This window comes from Acartia tonsa, chromosome 1, assembly GCF_053477335.1.
Source record: "Acartia tonsa isolate MP-2025a chromosome 1, ASM5347733v1, whole genome shotgun sequence".
Taxonomy (NCBI): domain Eukaryota; kingdom Metazoa; phylum Arthropoda; class Copepoda; order Calanoida; family Acartiidae; genus Acartia; species Acartia tonsa.
In genome coordinates, this window is record NC_137260.1 from 53220640 (window position 1) to 53242570 (window position 21931).

The following is a 21931-nucleotide window of genomic DNA, read 5'->3' on the forward strand; positions in this document are numbered from 1 at the left end:
AATATAAATTGGGTATAGTCCCTAACGTGACATCGCATCTTAAGAGGCGTTTAGTCGTATTTTCATAGTAGCTATTGATAGGTTATGTTAGGTTAGGTAATTGTCCCGCAGGATTAGAGCCTTCCGTGGGGCTAGAAATATGAGAAAAGCTACTATGAAAATACAACGAAGGGCCCCTTAAGAGGTGATGTCACTAAAGGGACTATACCCTATAAATTTAATCATAACAAAATATGTATCATTTATTTATTTCGCCAAAAAAAATATGTATTACCATTTAACAATTGAAAATATATTAAATTCTTATTGAATCACAGAAAATCAACTAATTTCCTTTTCTCGTATTCATTCGAATCCGGTGGATAGGAACCGGTACTCATCCATACGAAAAAACTATGTCTAGCATCATATTATATCCAGCTTTCTACGGATATAGAAATGTACAATCATAAGATTAAAACCAGTTTTTTTAGCCGGTGCCTTCGGCACCACGGGGCTAAAAAAACTAGTTTTAATCTTATATTTGTACTTTCTATATCCGCGGAAAGCCGTTTATAATACGATGCGAGAAATAACTATTCTATAATAATATGCTCAGCTACTCCAAAACTGATATGTAGGTCTGACTATGCATATAACAACAACTTTTACCTCTGCATTTATACACTAGTTTTTATTTTGACTTCAATGACTATTTTACAATAATATGCATCGATGAAAAGTATGTATTTTTAGTAGGTAACACTTTTCTACTCCAAATATTTTTGTTAGCTTGTTACAGCTTCGCTACTAATAATAGGCATATTTGTCGTTGGTTTCAATAAAATCTCTGATTTGTCCTTACTTTATAAAAATCAAATAAGGATGAAAACATCCATAAGTAACAAAGCTTAAAGATTATGTTATAGATATGAGTCGAGAAACTCACAAAAACTTAAAAATCTAGGAATCGATCTAGCACCCCAACCAATAAGCAAATCTCAATGAAACTTGATGGATAAATTTTAAATTATTCAATCCCAAAAAAATTTCAGCTTTGTATCTTAAATGGGAGAAGAGACAAACTTAAAAATCTAGGAATCGATCTAGCAAACCTACCAATATGTAAATCTTAAACTAATTTAATCCCTGAAAATTTCAGCTGTCTAACTTTAATTGGAGCCGAAAAAATCACGATTCCCCTTAGCGTAAGGACTGACTGACTGACGGACAGACAAAATGAATTATAGAGTATCTTACCTATTAACAATAAAATTTATTTTTACTAACTGACATGAATATATAAATGTGTTATCGATTATATTTTCTTTTCTTGTGTACTCTGAGAGAATTTCTGCCTCTACAAGGATGATTACATACATCATGTGTTAGTGATTATGTTTTCTTTTCTTGTGTACTCTGAGAGAATTTCTGCCACTACAAGGATGATTACATACATCATGTGTTAGTGATTATGTTTTCTTTTCTTGTGTACTCTGAGAGAATTTCTGCCACTACAAGGATGATTACATACATCATGTGTTAGTGATTATATTTTCTTTTCTTGTGTACTCTGAGAGAATTTCTGCCACTACAAGGATGATTACATACATCATGTATTAGTGATTATGTTTTCTTTTCTTGTGTACTCTGAGAGAATTTCTGCCACTACAAGGATGATTACATACATCATGTGTTAGTGATTATGTTTTCTTTTCTTGTGTACTCTGAGAGAATTTCTGCCACTACAAGGATGATTACATACATCATGTGTTAGTGATTATGTTTTCTTTTCTTGTGTACTCTAAGAGAATTTCTGCCACTACAAGGATGATTACATACATCATGTGTTAGTGATTATGTTTTCTTTTCTTGTGTACTCTGAGAGAATTTCTGCCACTACAAGGATGATTACATACATCACATTTATATTCAACACTCAGATGTCTAGCCTGAAAAAAAGGGGATTGATTTTAAGTTAAGTCCTATTTTTATGTGAAATTATTAACTTTAAGGGTTTCCTTTCCCTCGCCCCCTTCCCCTTCCAACGTTGAGGTCAACTTTTTGTAGAATTATTTATTTACTACTCTAAATAAAAAAAAATGAGTGAGTATATCCAAACTTCAACTAAAAAAAACACTATAAAGAAATGATTTTTAAAGGCGAATATAACAAAATTAATTAAAAACAATTGCAAAATATTGCCTTCTTATACTTGTCTATTTCTCCCTTACATATACTTTTAATTGTGGACAGACTGACACATTTAGACAGGGATCTAAAGGGATCAGACAAAGGCCGAAAAATTGATGTAATCCCCTATGATGATACACAAAATTTCCCTTTCTGTAGATTACAATTAGTGGTTTAATCGTATGGACACCCAACTGAAAAAAAACCTACCAATCAAAATTCAATAAAAGTCTCTAAAGTTGTTAAGCCAACGCATAAGAAAATGTTTTTATGATCTTTGGGGACTGGTGTATGTCAATGTCCCCTCCCTCCCTGCATTTAGACCCTAGTCACATAGTAGCTGGACTAACAATTACTGACCTCAATATGCAGGACAATATTCCTCTTGAACTGGCTGACCTGCCCGCAGTCAAGACACTGGTAGCCGCTGGACACAGCCTCCATCTTGCCCAGGATCAGCCTGTTGATCCGCTCCTGATCCCCGGGACATAGACCTTCAATATAAACAAGATTATTTTATGCAAGGATCTTAGGGCATGAAACATTGATAATAAATAGATACACAATCACATCCGTATTGCCCCAATAATGATAAACAAAATTACCCCTTCTGTAAATAAAATATATTGGTTGAAAAGTTTGGACAATAATAGTTTGCACTGGAAGCTATTTGAAGTGCCCATAAAAAATGACGTCATACAATACAAATGACCAATTTAAGGCCAATACGCAGACAAAATTACCAATGACAGGCTGGTATACATTTTAATTGACCAATGGTAGGCCAGTATGACGTCATTTTTTTCAGGCACAATAAAAAGCTTCTACAAACGCCGGGTATTGTCTTTGTTCCTGTATCTTATCCGGCCTAGCTATCTTAAATCCTTATAATCTAGTTTCTAGTTTGGCTCCAAATCCGATTCTTATCCGCAGGATTGGAACTGGTTCTTAGCTAAAAATCATACATCGCATCGGAAAAATTTCCACGAAAAACAACATAAAAAATTATAGAATTAATTCTGTTTCGTTGCCCCGGACCTTCATCCACTCGGGACAAACAGAACTACAATTTATTCTACATCTTTCTATTTTACTATCCGCGGGCAACTGTCTCTAAAACGATGCGATAAATGTATATTAAGGAGTCCTACGTAATTGCGTCAATTTTACTGCCATAAGAATGATGTAATTGATTCACTATCTGAATATAAATGAATACTTATTCAGTTTAAAATCAACTAAGTTTGTATGACAAGGATGACAACATCTATAAAAGCGAAGCACTGAAACGGTAGGACAAACAGACATTAACACTTGTATATTGTCAGAACTGAATAATCAGAATATAAATGTATAAGAGTCGAAGCAAAATTGTAAGTAAATTTGTTGCAAAACTGCTTTCTAAGTCGTACCTATCTCTTATAAGAATCATTATGCAAAGTTAAAATAGGATAGGAAAATTCTAACCTTGTCAAATTTTCGAAAAGAGCTAACCGTTATTGACGGTCCGACCCTCATTAAAGAAAAGCTTCGCTTTTAAAAATACTATAAATCAGCCGGATATCCGGTTTCCGGATAGTTTCAATATCCGGTCGGATATATAAAATGGCCTGATATCCGACCCAACCCTACTGTATGGGGTATGTCTTATCGAGACCTTTAAGAAGAACTTGTAAATAAATTTAGATCAGCTATTACCTTATGATATTGCTTTAAAGATCAAAAGTGAACATCTTACGAATTTAATATTTTGTTTTTATTCTTCTTATTGCTGCGCGCTAATGGCCATATTTTTCCTTATTCTAAAGCAGTAGGTAATTAATAAATTCCTCTGAATTAAAAAGCTGATTTGAGACCAGTTTGTCATGAGGTGTATTTTTATTTCCGCCTATGTTTCACATTATCAAATCATCTGCACCGCATTAAAAATAAAAACTGTTTTTCTTTCACAATGATACACTTTTGGGGTCAATACAGTTCACGGTAAAATATTCCTGGTAACAAATATCTCCAAGAATCTATAAACTTTAAAGGCTGCTAACGGACAAACGGACAAACGGTGGAACGTATTTGTTTTGCTCGCACATAATTTTAAAGACTTATTTATACAGATTTTTTCTTCAATGAAGCTTTCCCTTTGAATCAATGGATTTTTTGCTATCCTAGATTATTTGTAGACCTTCTTATGCTGCTTAACAAGGTGTGCTGGCATGATATGTACGTTTAGCCGTTTGGCAGCAAGTAGCCTTTAAAATTCATGGATTTTTTGGAGATGATCGTTACCAGAAATATTTTACCCTAAACTACAGTAGATCCCACTTTTTCTATTTGATAAATTATTACTTTTTCAAGATGTAATAATTTGCGGAAGTGAGTTCACATGGTTAGTGACAAATCACAATATGTTGAAAAAATTTTGCACAGTAATTTTGTTAAAATTGAATAAAAATAAATGTTTAAATATATGTTATATTTTTTTTAGGGGGGGGGGGGGTGGGCTTTTTCCATGCAAAAAAAGACTTAACACATTTAACCAGGACATAATTTGAACTTCCCTGAATATTGAAGCCCTAAATGTCCAGCCATCACAAACGAAAATATAGATAGACATCCAGCTACTTGGGATCAACATTTATAATATAAAATTCACATCAACCTTTTTTTTCCTACTATAATGACCACAAATCTATGATGCGGAACGGCGGATTTTCAACAAGCAAATTCAAAATTGAAATGCAAAAATTTTTAAGAAAAGAATAAGTTTTAGGTCCCACTAGTAATTAAGGTACAATTTGCGATAAATTCTCTTTTGTCAGTATATAAATATTAATAAAATGAATGAAATTAAGATTTATTTAACCCTCTTTATTCTGCCCCCAACCTAAACAAAATCAAATATTATGACTATAGTTTCGTAGTGATTTGTTTTTACATAAGCCTTATTGAATATCAAAATAAAGACAAATTTCATAATAAATTAGGACAAAAACATTTATGAATAAATAATAAAAAAAGGAAATTTTACTTAAAACTAATGGCTTTGTCTAACCACAAAAATACGATTCTAATGAATAAATAATAAAAAAAGGAAATTTTACTTAAAACTAATGGCTTTGTCTAACCACAAAAATACGATTCTAATAAAACATGAAAAAATTTAAATAACAAGCTCAAACATAACTTCTACAAACCATTCATATTCTCTATCTCTTAATTTGACAGATTTATAAAAAATATATAAATATTTTTTTTGTCTAAAGCTATAACTTTTAATAACTTCTGAACTGATTTAGTTTACTTTTCTGAGGGAAGCTTCACACAAGTCCCGGAATGGTTTAGGTTTTAAATTTAAGTCCTTGGATGGTTCTAAACTATTGTTCTGCCCTTCCCTAAGAATTTTTAGTATTTTCTAAGAATTTTGTGTAAATTATATTACATAACAAAATATGAATGTAGCAATAATGATGTAATTGGTAGACAAATTTCATAGAATCAACACATTAATAGAAGATTAGCGTATAAGTAGTGAATCATTTCTCGACAGCGGTCTTTTTCTGAAGTTACGGATTTATAAGATTAGTCCACTCGACTTCAAAAGATCTTTTTAAAATTAGTAAAATTAATTTTGCAGTATCGGCTGATTTCGGCTTTGAGAAGTTGCAACAGTTTGCAATTTATTTGCGGATTAATTGCAACTGTCGATCTTAGAAAATTAGAGGTAAAGTAAAACTAGCTTAGAAATTTTTTTCATGAGTTTTTATCTTTTTGTGGTTCCACCATCTACCAGTTAAAACTCTACAATTATTCTAAGGAAGATTAAAATCAAACTGAGGTTATTAATGTCTTCAGTTTATTTTGTAATTCACAAAAATAATGAAACCCGTAGTTTTTACCAGAGAGTATTGTGCGTCATTTAAGCATTGGGATGACATTTAAGTTCTAGGAGGTTATAAAAATAACTGCTCACCTTCAACAGCTCTATCAACTTTGTAACGTTAAAAAAGTCATTGCTGACATTATATGGAATTGCTCTAAATAAGCCACTGTTCTGATAATTTTTATCAACATTAGAATCAACCTCAAACACTGTAAGTCTACTTTACTTGAAATCAACCAACTAACAGACCAACTTTAAGACTTGTAGTGTTGCTAAGTCAAAAAATAAATTTGCATAATCTACATTTTCTATTATTTATTTGATTACAAAAACAAATTATGATAACAAAAGATTTTTTTTTAAAATGGCATAAATATTTTAGAAAAGGCACTATTCTAATCTGATGAAAAATTATCAATACAGGGATAAATGTTATGTAAATAAAACATAATTTTAAAAGGAAGAATTTTTTTGACTATAATAAATAATAATCATCCAATAATCATCCAATTTGATGAAAAAATATTTGTATGGTAGAGAATGATCAATGGCAGAAAAGTTTGTACATAGATTTGAAGAGTAGATTCGGTACTAAAAATGTTTTATAGTGAATAATGAAAACGAGTCTGAAACATATTATATTACGTGACTAAAGCCAAGATTTTAATAATTTATAGCGCAGCTTCTTTATAACAGATGGTTGTCCGTCCAAGTCAGTTAAGATAAAAGGTCCTAGCTTTCTTGTTTTTTGACTAATTTCAACATGTTTGCTCAAATTATTGATCTTTTTAATATAAAAAATATCTTAATGTTATAATCTTTTTAGTCACAAATATAAACTACTAATACCAGTATTGTTATTTTTAATAAACAAGCGGCTACACCCCTAGAGACCTCAACTCAAACCCCCCCCCCCCTCCCACGTTCATTTTAGTTTTAAGAAAAAGTAAAAAAAAATATTTTAAAATTCTTTCCAGAGACGATTTTTCTTGGGGGGGGGGGGGGGGGGTTAGATATACCACACTTTTCTGGGATCTTGCTGAGTCAAGTATCAACTGTTGGGAATATCAAAGGATGACTCCATGCAAAATTTGAGCCGGATCCGGCCAAAACCGGCCGTGAATTTTATGAAAAACCGGTTTTTTCTGGTTTTTAAGGGGTATCTGTAAATCGATTCAGCTGGAGCAAAACCGGTTAGAGGTACAAAAAATTTTACTTCACATGAAATTTAGCTAATGCAATTGCCTACAAAAATGTACTTCATCATCAACTTGATTGGACAACTCTTTCCCCTCCTAAATGTCCATTAAAACCTCGGAAACGGCAAAAATCGCCAAAAATCACGCCTTCGGCGGCAAATAACGGCTAAACGGTCAGCCAGAGGCGAATGAAACATAAATAAAGAAATGTCTGCCTCAAAAAGTTGTTCAACATCAAAGAGATGCTTGAAGTCTCTAAAACGACTCCTTCCCCTCCTTTAAGGGGAAAAACTGAAAAAACGTGATTTTCAAAAGTATGCCCACTTCGTGGGTGTGGGGGGCACTGATCCCGTCACCCCAGGGTCACCAAATATAAAGTCTAGGCGGCCCACAATGCTGAATTTTCACCAAGTGAAAGTCTTGTGTCATTATCTCTTATGAGAAAAAAGTTATTAATTAATTAAAATTTCAAATTGTGATTTTTTGATGGATTTCTTTGATGAAATGACAGGCCGGTCAATTTTTAGGCCATTTTTTGCGGTTTTTGGGCCGTCACGCCCAAACGGTTTGAGATAATCTCACGGGACCTTTTGCCCAACCTAAGTCTGGTTATTTGTGAGGTCTAGGAAAAAAAACATACTTACGCAAAAGATTATAATTATAATCTTTACACAGAAAAATGGCACGAGGTGAGGGTTTGAGGGGGCAAAATGAGCCGACCAGCAATTTTTGACGGCACGCAGCGACGTCGTGCTTCATCCAATCCGGGATTTTTTTTTCTTAGACCTTACAAATAACCAGGCTTAGGTCGGGCAAAAGGTCCCGTGAGATTATCTCAAACCGTTTGGGCGTGGCGGGCCGAAAACAGCAAAAAATGGCCTAAAAATTGACCAGCCTGTCATTTCATCAAAGAAATCCATCAAAAAATCACAATTTGAAATTTTAATTAATTAATAACTTTTTTCTCATAAGAGATAATGACACAAGACTTTCACTTGGTGAAAATTCAGCATTGTGGGCCGCCTAGACTTTATATTTGGTGACCCTGGGGTGACGGGTTCAGTGCCCCCACACCCACGAAGTGGGCATACTTTTGAAAATCACGTTTTTTCAGTTTTTCCCCTTAAAGGAGGGGAAGGAGTCGTTTTAGAGACTCTAAGCATCTCTTTGATGTTGAACACCTTTTTGAGGCAGACATTTCTTTATTTATGTTTCATTCGCCTCCGGCTGACCGTTTAGCCGTTATTTGCCGCCGAAGGCGTGATTTTTGGCGATTTTTGCCGTTTCCGAGGTTTTAATGGACATTTAGGAGGGGAAAGAGTTGTCCAATCAAGTTGATGATGAAGTACAATTTTGTAGGCAATTGCATTGGCTAAATTTCATGTGAAGTAAAATTTTTTGTACCTCTAACCGGTTTTGCTCCAGCTGAATCGATTTACAGATACCCCTTAAAAACCGGAAAAAACCGGTTTTTCATAAAATTCACGGCCGGTTTTGGCCGGATCCGGCTCAAATTTTGCATGGAGTCAACCTTTGATATTCCCAACAGTTGATACTTGACTCAGCAAGATCCCAGAAAAGTGTGGTATATCTAGGGGGGGGGGGGGGGTATCCTTCCCCAAAATAGATTTAAACATTCCCAGAACCTATGAGAACACTAAAAAGAAGAATCATATTGGTAAGTAGAATCCATCGGTTCGGACATATAGACTGTTACTTTTAGATAAGGATGAAATACTAAAAATTCAGAATAAATTCTCGATGGTGGGCTTGATCTTGTGCTTGGAGAAAATATGTCCGCGCAATCCGTTCCTCGACTTAACAGACCAACAACAAAACTTGCAGACATAGAAGCAGCCGTCGTTGATGTGCATACTCTCCACGTGCTCGATTGCGTGCGTCTTCCTCCTGCCAAAGGCGTGGTTGCAGATCGTGCACGACCAACCCTCGCCTGTGCTAACGATGCAGTCCTTGATCTCGTCGTCCCGCCGCATTTTCAATTCTATGCAGATTTTAACAATTTTTAAATATGAATTTTTGTAAAGAAAAAATACAGGGTGTCATCAAAAAATCTTTTTAAATTTTCTAAAATTGCCTTAAAAAAAAGGGGTCGTGTGAAGGAAACGAGGTTGCGGGTTTCGTCGCATTTTCACAGTAGCTTTTGAAAGGTTATTTTAGGTTAGGTAATTGCCATGCAGGGTTAGGTAATTGGCCCTGCAGGGTTAGAGCCCTCCGCAGGGGCTAGAAATAGGAGAAAAGCTACTGTGAAAATACGACGACTTCGTTTCCTTCACATGACCCAAAAAGAGATACTCAGTATATAACTAGTGAAAATCTCGTTTTTTAACTTCAACTTTTTAAAGAACCAAAGTTCAAACTAATTTAGTAGAAAGTCTGAAATATCATACAAACTATTAGTTCTTTTCAAAGTAGAAAATGCATTTACATATTTCTATGCTGTCACCCTCCAATTTAAATATGTAATGCACTAAAAATAATATTCATGCATTTAGGGACAATTTTAAATCTATGCTTAACTACTCTAGGTATATAGGTAAAAGGAAAAAGATAAAAAACTAACTAAAATAGATAATTAAATGAAAGGTTTGACACTAACAAATTGTAAACAAACTTTGTCTATAAGTTATTTACAAAATAAATAATAAATTTGTTTATTTAATAAAGAGATAATTATATCTAGTATTATAATAAGGGATTTCCTTAAACAGAGTTGGGTAGATGATATTATTTCTTTCTCTTACAAAGATAATCTTTCATTAAAATGAGTAATATGAGGGTTCACAGCCGTTTTATTGTGAATTTGCAGATTTAAAAATATTGTGGAACTACAAAAGGCTGAAGCTTCGAATAATCACAGTTTGAACTAATAGCTTGCTATGTCAATGCGACTAAAGACTCAAGATTCTAAGAAGGATAAACAGTTATCATAGATTTTATTTTTAATATAGTAGAATTTTGTTCAACTTCCCAATTAGTAGACTGCAAAAAATTATAAATCATTATTAAAAAATTGCTTTCACAAAAAATCTTTGTTCCAGTTGAGTTCTTTTCTATGGATTTAAATTTCAATGGCGAAATAAACTTTGAAAATAAGGTAAAAAATTAATTTTAATTTTAATCAAACAAAACATAAAATCTTAACGAAAAATGCGCGACAAAATAAAGTATAGAGATTGGCTTGACACAAAATAAGACGCAAATTATGCATTTTGTGTTAGTGGCCATAAAAGAAATAATGTCCGGTAAAAATTCATTACATTATGATTTTTAATCCTACAAGGATGACCTCTGCCTTTTTGGCAAAACACAAAATTAAAAACAACCTACATTAAATATTTAGAACAGAGAAACATATTGACGTATTCAGTAATAGATACCAGGAAATCATCGTATAAAATTTAATGACCTATCCAGTGGCGTGATCGAACAGGGTTTTAAACCATATTCGAGGTGGGTTTAAACTGCATTAAAGTGCATTTTTAATTAAGGGGGTGGGTACATCCCCCTAGTCCCTACATAATAAAATGAATTTTTCATTAGATATCCAACTTCATCTATACAACTATGAAAGGCCGTACAGACAGATAAACACACAAAATTAGCTATTGAATCAGTAAATAGAATTTTAGAAGCAATTTATTATTTTCCAAAAGAATACAATATTTTCTTTTGTATTTAAACCGAAAGAAAATTAGAGAATATATTCTTATACCTCTCCAAATCAAATTAAAAATCAAACAACTATCTTTAATAGAAGTAAAGAAAATATTGTTTACCCAAACCGACTTTAGTGAACGGATGGACACCTTTTACTATAGACTTGCTAAGTAGACTATATAAGTTTGAAGGAATTTTAATTAATATAATAGATTTGAAATCTGCATAAAATTTTAAGGGTTTTTTATAAAATTCGTTTTTTATATAATTCTTTATTTAAAGGCGCAAATACGATTTAAGTTAATTAATTTTGACATCTGTGATTGGTGGATTGAAAACTATCTGCGCTCTGATTGGAGAAGCTTAAGTGTCGTACATCATTCAACCAATTAGAGCGCGGGTAGGTTTCAATCTAGCTTTCCTATTGGTCAAAATAAATTAACTTAAATCGTATTTGCGCCGTTAAATAAAGAATTAAATAAAAAACGAATTTAATAAAAAGCCCTTAAAATTTTATGCAGATTTCAAATCTATTATATTAATTAAAATTCCTTCAAACTTATATAGTCTATTGCTAAGCTATAATAATATTATCAAATAAGTATTTAAAAAGTCAATGTTTATTAAAACATATTTTCATTTGTTAATTTTACACCTTTGTGATAATTTCCAACATGAAACCTCAAACTATTCCGTGATCTATAAGTTTTAGGACAAAATCTACAAATATATGAAAATCCATCGTCAATATGTTTACTCTCCACGTGTTCTCTGACGTTTGTCTTCTTTTTTGATGTAAACTGACAGATAGAGCAATACCAGGCGCCCTGGTTAAATGTGGAGTATGCTTCGGTCATTTTGTCCCGTCTGTCTCTCAATTCTAAAACGAAATTAGGATTATTACATGATCTAGGTTCTTATTAGGATAGGATGGCCTTTAACAATATGTAAATGCAATGGATATAGAATATACGTGGATATTATGACGGGTAAAATTGTCCTCAATTAAGGTTGGAGCTCATTTATTGGTCAGTACGTTCATCCAGTAAGAGGGGAGGGGAATGGGGTAATGGTGGTTGGGGGTATCATTATTTTAGCCCATTGCGAGTTTCACTTTAAAAAAGAACATGAAAATTGATGTAACATCCTAGTAATAATATAACCATTATATAAATTTTTTAGATTTTTAAAACTTGAAATAAGCAAGTTTAAGGTACAGTGCTGATTTTTTGACCCAACAACAGCATTTGACACATGTAAGAAATTGCTGTAATAAGCGGGGATGAAAAAAAAAATAATATTTCCTATAGTTGTATTATTTTCCAGCTACACATCATAGAATTGAGGTTATGTTTTCAAAGCTATCTAAAAAAATTTATAAATTTAAACCACAGGCTACAAAATAGCAGCCAAGTTCGTGATATTGAGAAAAAAAATCTTCCAACTCAAGAACAATGAGAAAAAAATGCTCCAAAAAAACATTAAATAATGTTAATGTTAATCTTTCTAGTGCCCCGTGTAAAAATGCGAACATACAAATTATTTTTTTTATGACATAACCAAAGCATTTGACACCGTATAGAATTGTTCTATAACCATAGAAAGGTCAATGGGAGGATACTGAAAGATAAAATAATATTCACTCGAATTGTATTACTTGCTAGTTACACATTAGCTTTACTAATACTAGAAAAAAATTAACATTTTTAGAAAAGTGGATTTCTACCAAACTTGATTTAAACATTAGAAATTGTAACTTTCTTAAGTCTACAAAAAAATCGTGATAAAAAAGTTATTTAAGTTATAAATCCACCACAAGAAAATTCTCACAAAACATAAGCTAAATTACAATACTCATGTTTTTTTTTGCAAATTAGTTTGACAGCCATCCAAGTACAAATATACAGGAATGAGGTATAACCAACAAGCGTAATAAATCTAAAATAATATTTGAGGGCAGATGTAAAGGTCGTAAAGTGTTAGCCCCCAACGACAGCTGAAATTACGTAGGTTTCGTGTTTTCGAATTGATTTCGTTGTTGGTATAAGCTGACAACTATTTCAACATATCTGCGAAAAAACTAATTTTACATGACATAAGATGACTAGATGACTTTGTGATTCCTTAACTTAAATCTTTTTTTTAGGGATTGTCTTTAGTGTTAAAAAATGAAGTACACTTAAAAGAAAACTATTTATTCAAATATGTCAATTAAAAGTTATATCATGATGAAAAAAATATGGTTTATAAGCTCTTACTGTATTAACATCTACAACATGAAATATTTTAATAATTAACAATGCACAAACAGAGAGCAAGAAAAATTAATTCGCGCGTTTTCTATAGCTTCCAGCAGTTGAAAGTCCTTGGATATACTGCATTTTTCCGATCTCATTCAGAGTTTAAATTAAAATATTCTTCGTTGGTTTGCTGGAATGTTTGAATGCTGGCTAGGAACGTGTAGGCGATAAGTTTGCCTGGTTCTCATTGATTTGCCACAAAATCTACAAACAAACGACTGTCCATCATCAATATGCTTGGATTCTACGTGTTCCACTATATGCGACTTGTTTTTAGAACTTCGATCACAAATAGTACAGGCCCAAACGCCATTTGTTTGCTTTATATGGCAGTTGATAATCTCATCGCGTCTATCTTTCAAATCTAGAAAAAATATTCTAAATAGGTATTTATTTTTGACAAAACATAAAGTAATGAAAATGGTGTTACAGTACAGAAAATGAAGAAGTTAATAAACATAGATCTAAAAGTATACCTAACATACTATGTAAAGAATGCATTTGTCGAATGGTTTACATAAAATGGAAAGCACAAAAACAACAGGATAGAAAATTATGAAAGGTTTAAAGATTTTTCCAGTATGGCACCAAAATCGATCGAATGACATCTGCTGGACTAGAACCAGCTCTGAACCCTACTTCATAAATCATGTATCGTATCATATTTTAGACAATTTTCCACGAATAATAAAATAAACATCAATAATACCAGTTTTGTTTGCCCGGGCATTCAGCGTCTCGGATCTAACAAAACTAGTCATTCTTAAAATTTTTCATTTTACTATCATAGGAAAACTGTCTACAGTACTATGCGATAGAAAACTATTACATGACTCATCAAAACACACACATAATGGTATGTAAAAAAGTATAAAGAAACATAGAAGTTGGATATTATTGCTTAAATAAACTATTAAATATGAATAAGATTGAATAATTAAAATATTAGAAGGATTTTCAAAAAGTTACAGGTAAATATTGACTATTGAAAAGTTTGAGTAGTTAAAGAGAAAGAAGATACCAAAGTTAATAATTAATTTAAAATAATGGTTTACTTTCAAAATATGCTTTATAACCGTAGTCCTATGGCTCAAAATTTATTTACAAACAAATCTTGACAGACATTAAATTAGATAAAATTTTTTTTTAAAAAATATGAAAACATTGGGGAAGTTTTGACACATTTGTGTAAACCTGGTGTATAGGCTTTATCTTTGGACTGAGAGGATAGGTTATTAAAGATAAAATCATTCTTATATGATGAATTTCACGAAGTTTTAAGATTTTTTTTGGATAGGCCTCCAGGTTCCGGAGCTGCAGGTGGAGGCATCTGTACAGGTAAAAAGGAAAAAAAATTCAAAAAAAAGAGTTATAGGTCAGCTTATGGAACAAAATATGCATGTTTTTTTTCTTCAAATGTGTGAATAACATTCAAAAAGAAGCATATTTTGTTTCATAAGCTGACCTATAACTCTTAATTTTTTTTTTTCATTTTTACCTGTACAGAGACCACCTGGAGGCCTTTAGCTCCGGAACCTGGAGGCCTATCCTAAAAATCTTAAAACTTCGTGAAATTCATCATATAAGAATGATTTTATCTTTAATAACCTATCCTCTCAGTCCAAAGATAAAGCCTATACATATATACCAGGTTTACGCAAATGTGTCAAAACTCCCGCCCCCCCCTTAATTTAAGTGTAAAATACATCAAAGATTTTCGTTTTTTTCTTTATACTAGCATTTATAAACAGTCAAAAGATCTTATTTTATCTCAAAATATTTAATGGTGATTTATTCAATGTTACTGGGGACTAGTGTCTGTTGTAGGGCAGTATTTGAATATGTAGATTAATGTCTAATACTGTGACGTGCACATAGTTTAGCCACCCTCCTTAAACCAAAATCGAGGGGTGTTTGTACTCTTTTGTGTTGTATCACACACAAGTGTTATTATTATTGTCATGAGGGGTGGACACCAAGGGGGTGTATCCAACCCCCCTAAATTTGCCAGGTATTGTGTATCCAACCCTCTCCAGCACACCTCTGGTCTAATATAGATTTTTGACTGAGGCTCTAACTTCCGGATGTGCCCTTGTGGCATGAACTCTCAACATACCCCTAGACTTTATGGACTTACTGCACCATCTACACTTGTATGCCTCACCATCCTCTATATGCCTGGCATTAATGGATATATTTTTACTTGGATCTTACACCAGATTTTCATGTTATATAATAAAGTGAACTCTGTATCGGGCTAAAATAACGATCTCCCCCATTCCCTCCCCCCCTACTGGATAAACAGCCCGACCAATAAAAGCGAGAAGAAATTGCAACCAAAATTGACAACAATTTTTCTCCTGCCATAATATCCACGTATATTGTACATCCATTCCTGGATTCTACATGCTCAAACACATGTCCCTTCATGGCGACATACTCGCACACAGTACATAACCATTTGCCACCGACTGTATGTACGACTAGCTTTTGGATCAGCCTGTCTCGTCTCGACCTCAAATCTGCAAATATTTTTAATAGTAAGTTATAAAATGGCCAGAATAATGAAGGAATATGATAAATTATGAAAAAACCCCAGAGCAATCTGCAGCAAACCTTTTTTTTCCAGGTAAAGTAGAACGATGTCTGCAGTTTATGATCTCTGTATCCGCTAGACCGTTTGAGTTATACTTTTCAGGGTATACCTATTTAGGTTATACTAAGGCTTTAGGCCATTTTCAGAACTTCCATTCCTATCTCAAAAATGTTATTGCCACCCTCCCCCCCCCCTTCATCCCCTAAAAAAAACCAATATTAAACTCTATTCTTAGATTAACTTAATTTTTTCCTTACATAAAAATGCATCTACTCTACAACTAGGTTTTGAATTACCATATTTTCAAACTAAATATAATCAAATTATGGTATTGACAGAATCTTTGAAACCTTAATGAACATAAATTGCAGGAAATTTAATGAAATTAAAAAAAATTTAAATGAAAATCACACTCCTTCCCTAAGGCATTGATTTAATAGTTCATGGGACTTTATGTTTTAATCAGGTTTTTTTTCTTCATTTTTTTCAGGTTCGGTATTAAAATCGAGCAATATATAATTAATAAAAATTATTTACAACATTTATTGATAGGATAAGGCAGATATGGTCTTAATTCTTCAAATTAAAATCATTATACAAATATAAGATCTGTTTTATATTTTTAGAATGAAAATTAAATATTTTATGATTTCTTATAACACAAGTAAGATAAATTCTTTAACTTTTAAAAACAACTTCATGACATTTAAATCCAAAAGGAGAGACAGGAGGGGAGGCAAAAAGGTCACTTTTCAAAACCAAAAAAACGACAAAGAATCAAAGCTAAAGAATATAGAGCTACAGCAGTGGAATCTGGTATTGTAGTTATTTTTAGTATGGTAAAATTTGCAACTGTGAAAAATAACAGTGGAACGAACCAGAATCATCTTTGCTCAAATTTCTGTAGTCTAGCACTTCTCGACGTAAAAATAGTTAAAAAGAGGATTTTTAGTTTAGTTAAAAAAACATAAGTAGGGTGCTAGAAAAAGAAATTGTTTACAGAACATTGTTTAACCTTATACCTTCTTGTAACAGGCCATCAAATATGTATCTCTAACCTTTGTGGGTTAAAATAAAGGAAATGAAAGCGAACAATATAAAAATTAAGTGAATTTATTTTTACATATTTAATGTAATTTCCCGTATTCATTCGAATCCGGTGGATAGGAAACGGTTCTCATCCATACGAAAAAACTATGTCTAGCATCGTATTATATCCAGCTTTCTACGAATATAGAAATGTACAATCATAAGATTAAAACTAGTTTTAATCTCATAATTGTACTTTCTATATCCGCGGAAAGCCGTTTATAATACGATGCGAGAAATAACTCTTTATAGGATTTTTTGGTTTGCCTCACAAATTAAGCATTGGGCATATTAATCATATAGGAAACTTCTTAACAAAAAAAATGATCTAGTAAAAGAAATCATGAACAGAACAAGATTTTTCTTTGTGACAGCATCCAACATGATTGCGAATATGATGTCTAGCCTTTTTGGCTTTATTACAGTATGGACAATAATAAAACCGTCCATCACTAATGTGTTGGGCTTCTACATGTTCAAAAACATGGCCTTTCAGTTTGGACTTGTAGTCGCAAGCTCTGCAAATCCATACACTGTCAACGCAATGGCATAATTCAAGAATCATCTTATCTCTTCTTTCTCTTAATTCTAGAATAAAAAATGATTTAAGGTCTTAATATTTTTAAAAGAAGGTGTATCAACTTTTTTTTTATGGCTAGCCGGTTCTTTTAGTAAGTAGTAGATGTAAAATTTTTCATAGAATTCAGATATGCAATCGGTTTTTTTGTAGACCTCTTATTTTTTAAGTAATTTAAGTTTTTTTTAAAAAATAATTAAGTCGATTTTAAGGTACTAAAACGCAACAAAATAAAAGAAGAAAATGGCCAGTAAGAACAAAAATAGTAAGATCTTCAATTTGACACCTTACTTTTAAAATTCTGTTGAGTAATTATTGAAAAAATCTATTTTTTTAACCTCGGTTTAATAAAAACTTTAGACCTAAATATTTTCTCAAACAGACATAAAAAACATGGGTTCATATATACCTTTAGAATCAGAAAAATATTACGAATCCATTGTAAGCAAAATTGAAAAAAAGTAAAAAAATATAAAAATGGCCAATTGTATTTTTTGTTCTGGCAACACTATCGTCTTCCCTTTTTTACCCCCTTCCCATTTTTATACCCAATTCAAAAGTTAAGACGTTGCCTGTACAATATAATATGATATTTTCATATAATTCCTTTTATTGTAGTTTATATACTATATTGTAAACTTTTTTTTTCAATTTTGCTTACAATGGATTCGTAATATTTTTCTGATTCTAAAGGTATATATGAACCCATATTTTTTTACTTGTGAAATGATAAAATTGAGTTCAAAGTTTTTATTCTCGTGGGTTTAAAAAAATCGATTTTTTCAATAATTACCTGACAGAATTGAAAAAGTAAGGTGTCAAATTAAAGATCTTACTATTTTTGTTCATAATGGCCATTTTCTTTCTTTTTTTTGTTGCATTTTAGTACCTTAAAATCGACTTAATTTTTTTTTTTTTAAACTTAAATTACTTAAAAAATAAGAGGTCTACAAAAAAAACGATTGCATATCTGAATTCTATGAAAAATTTTACATCTACTACTTACTAAAAGGACCGGCTAGCTATAAAAAAAAAAGTTGATACAACTTCTTTTCATAGAAAGCTAAGTGATGATCTATTTGTATGAAAAGAAAATGGAAGAAGCTAACAGTACATAGCAATCTGTTTATAACAAGGATGACAACATCCATTCATGTAAAACTCTAAAATCAGGAGGAGATAAAGGAACAATAACTTTTGTAGAGTGTCAGAACTTAACAAGCAGAAAATTAATCTGTAAGTCTAAACAAAATTGTACATAAATTTAATGCAAAATTGCTTAAATACAGGATATTGTATAAGGGCATACTTTGATTTTGGAATTTGATTATAATGAAGCCTAGCTTATATTATTGTACATTGTAGTTCTTGTAATCATTATTCGAATAATCAGGTGAAAAGGATAATCATTAATCATAGCATACAAAAAAGGGGAGATAAGTTGTGCTAAAATTCTGCAAAGGTAAAAGTTTTAAGGCTAAAAAACAATAGCAGAATGATGATTTTCACTAAATTGGTGTTTTCCATATTGAAAAGAACTAAAGACAAAAAATAAGGAATACATAAATTTAGTGAATATTATCGTTCTACTGCTGTTTTTAAGCCTTAAAACTCACACCTTTAAGGAATTTTAGCACAATTTATCTCCCCCTTTGTATAAAATCAGCAGAACATAGACTTCCTGGTAACATTTGTAGAATTTGTAGAGTTTTTATGCTTCCTAAATCATACCTAACTGTTAAAGGAATCATCAAGCAGTTTGAAATTAATAGGATAATTCTAACAAGTCTGTGTTAACCAAAGAGCTATATGTTATGGATGGACTGGCCCTAATTTTAGAAACATTTTGCTTTAAAAAAAAGAATATAAAAATTTCTCTCACAAAGCATAATAGTATATTGCAACTCAGTAATGTTAGAAGAACACAAAAAAAACACCAATAATATTGCAGAATTTCTTTTTGCTTTATAACTTATGGATGTTGTCATCCTTGTTAAAGCTTTACTTTATTATCAACATTTACTCTCCTTTTTTAAGTTTTCTTTGGAACACTATGGACTTTGATTTGATTGAAAAAAAGACAAAATAACACCAGATAAAATAATCAATATTTATTATTTGAGAAAAGTAAAGAGAACAAAGTCATAGTCTAAAAGGTTATATATTAGGCTTAGTTAAATGAAAAACAACATAAAAATATCCACCAAATAATTAATTTTCAAAGCAAAAAAATAAGTCATTTTCAATATGTTAAATGGATCGTAGAAATAAAGTATCTATTTTGTCAAGACAGTTGTGAAGTAAAACAGAGAAAATAAAAGCATTTATGGTCAAAATTATCAAGAAAAAACAAGTAAAAGTAAATGTTTACTGATCTAATGGTCGAAATATTAAAATCCATTAATATAAGTTAATTTCAAAAGTATGCTTTGTGGAAGGTACTATGTATTTTATTCATACTGAAATATTCCAAACAAAATCATTCAGATATATTATAAAATAAATCCCTCACAGAACAAGACATTCCTTTGTGACGTGTTATGACATGCATGCGAATATGATGTCTAGCCTTTTTGCCCTCATTACAGTATGGACAAAAGTAAGCGAATCCATCATTTATGTGTTGGGCTTCTACATGTTCAAAAACATGGTCTTTTAATTTAGACTTGTAGTTGCAAGCTCTGCACACCCAGCAACCGTTAACTCTATGGCATACTTCAAGAATCATCTCATCTCTTCTTTCTCTTAATTCTAGAATACAAATTAAGATGATATCAATGTTAAGAACAATTTTCTCAAAAAAAAAGTGATAATTTGTTCAGAAAGAAAAGAGAAGAAACTATAAAATACTTTGCAATCTACACACCATGATAGAATATGATACACCCCTATTTTTTTATCAATATGTACTTTGATCTGATTAAAATAACATTAGTTAAAATATTCAAGATTTATTATTTTTAAAAACCCGTAAGCACAATTATGCATATAGTACATGAAAAATATATAAATTACCATAAGTTTGGTATTTTTTCTTACACTAAAAACTTTATTAATAATAGGTATATAATTTTTTTGTAATCCATTTATTTCTTCAAGCCAGTTGTCAAACATTGTAAAAAAAATGGAAATTAAAGCATATTATGTCAAAAGTAATTATCTCAAAGCTATTAATAAAGTTTGTTTTAAAAGTAATGTCATTGAGAGGTACTAGGTATTTTATCCATATTGAAGTATTGCAAACAAAATCACTTAGAAATATCATAAAATAAATCCTTTACAGAACAAGCTTTTCCTTTGTGACGTCTTTTTATATGGTCTTGTACATGATGTCTCGCCTTTAGTTTATAGCTACAGTGTGGACAACAATAAAACCGTCCATCGCTAATGTGTTGGGATTCCACATGTACATAAACATGCCACTTGTCTTTGGACTTGTAGTTGCAAGCTTTGCAGTACCACATACTGTTAGTACGTTCACATAGTTCTTGTATAATCTTATCTCTTTGGTTTCTTAAATCTAAAATAAAAATTTTAACTTTTAAATATTATACTTTATTAGGACACATAATTTACTATTTCATCTTGATGGAATTTATCTAGAATGTTAAAAATCTTTTAAAATGGGGGCAATCTAAGACAATAATTCGGTCTCATTTTTTGTTATGAATCAAACTTATGTAGACCAAATACACACACTTAGAACTCTAAAAGCATAAGTACAATTGTAAATTGTACAAAAAATTTAAAAAGTATCAGCTGGCGGCTCAGCCGTTTTTTTGCCTATTTTCAGGGCAAATTAAACATTAATTACAAAGGAATTAACTTTTAAAACCATATTTCTGGTTTAATTCATAATATATGATAGCAATAACCATTTTTAAAATTTTTAGTACCAAAAGCTACTGGCTAGAACCGTTTGATAACGTTTTGCAGTGGCAAAGAGTATTATATGGAGATAGGTTTCGAGACTAATTTGCCCTGAATATAGCCAAAAAATGACAAAACGGCTCAGCCACCGGCCGTTAGCCATTACTTTTCCAACTTTTTGTTTAATTTAGGGAAAATAGACTTACCAAGGATTTCTCATGCAAAATTTTAGATTGAAATTCAAATTCTAAGTGCCATTTACTCATTGATTACGAGATGGTTGCATTACCCCCCCCCCCTCCCCCCCTCCCTTAAATAAAGGTAAAAATTAAGATTACTATGAGTAACTGAAATATTCAAATACTTCATGGAACTAACTCTAAAAGATAAGCTTTTAAAAATAGAACAATGTCTGATTTTTCTCTCTCTAGATTATGAAAATATTTTTTCAAATTTAAAAAGAATCTCCTCTGATCCTGTAAGGAATAGCCCCTGATGAGGCTAGGGGTGAAGCCAATAGTAAATAAAAAAAACAACATTAATAATTTGTCTGTTATTCAACTTTTAAAATTT

At 31.6% G+C, this 21931-nt stretch overlaps 1 protein-coding gene across 8 annotated transcripts in view; it reads right to left on the reverse strand.

The window, feature by feature from the left end:
• Positions 1–1285: 1285 nt before the first annotated feature.
• The window catches only part of LOC145331346 (uncharacterized), a 71242-nt gene continuing 50596 nt past the window's right edge, over positions 1286–21931 (reverse strand). The window contains exons 5-6 of one of the 8 annotated variants that reach the window (XM_080176137.1): positions 2533–2666; positions 1286–1931 (exon numbers count right to left, since the gene is read on the reverse strand). In XM_080176137.1, coding sequence (XP_080032263.1) covers positions 1830–1931; positions 2533–2666 — 236 coding nt within the window. In that variant the 3' untranslated portion in view covers positions 1286–1829. Of the gene's footprint in view, positions 1932–2532; positions 2667–8863; positions 9251–11530; positions 11807–13100; positions 13591–17139; positions 17500–19584; positions 20240–20423; positions 21009–21931 lie in introns of those variants that run through there. The other 7 variants (XM_080176237.1, XM_080176086.1, XM_080176078.1 and 4 more) reach the window with 7 other exon arrangements.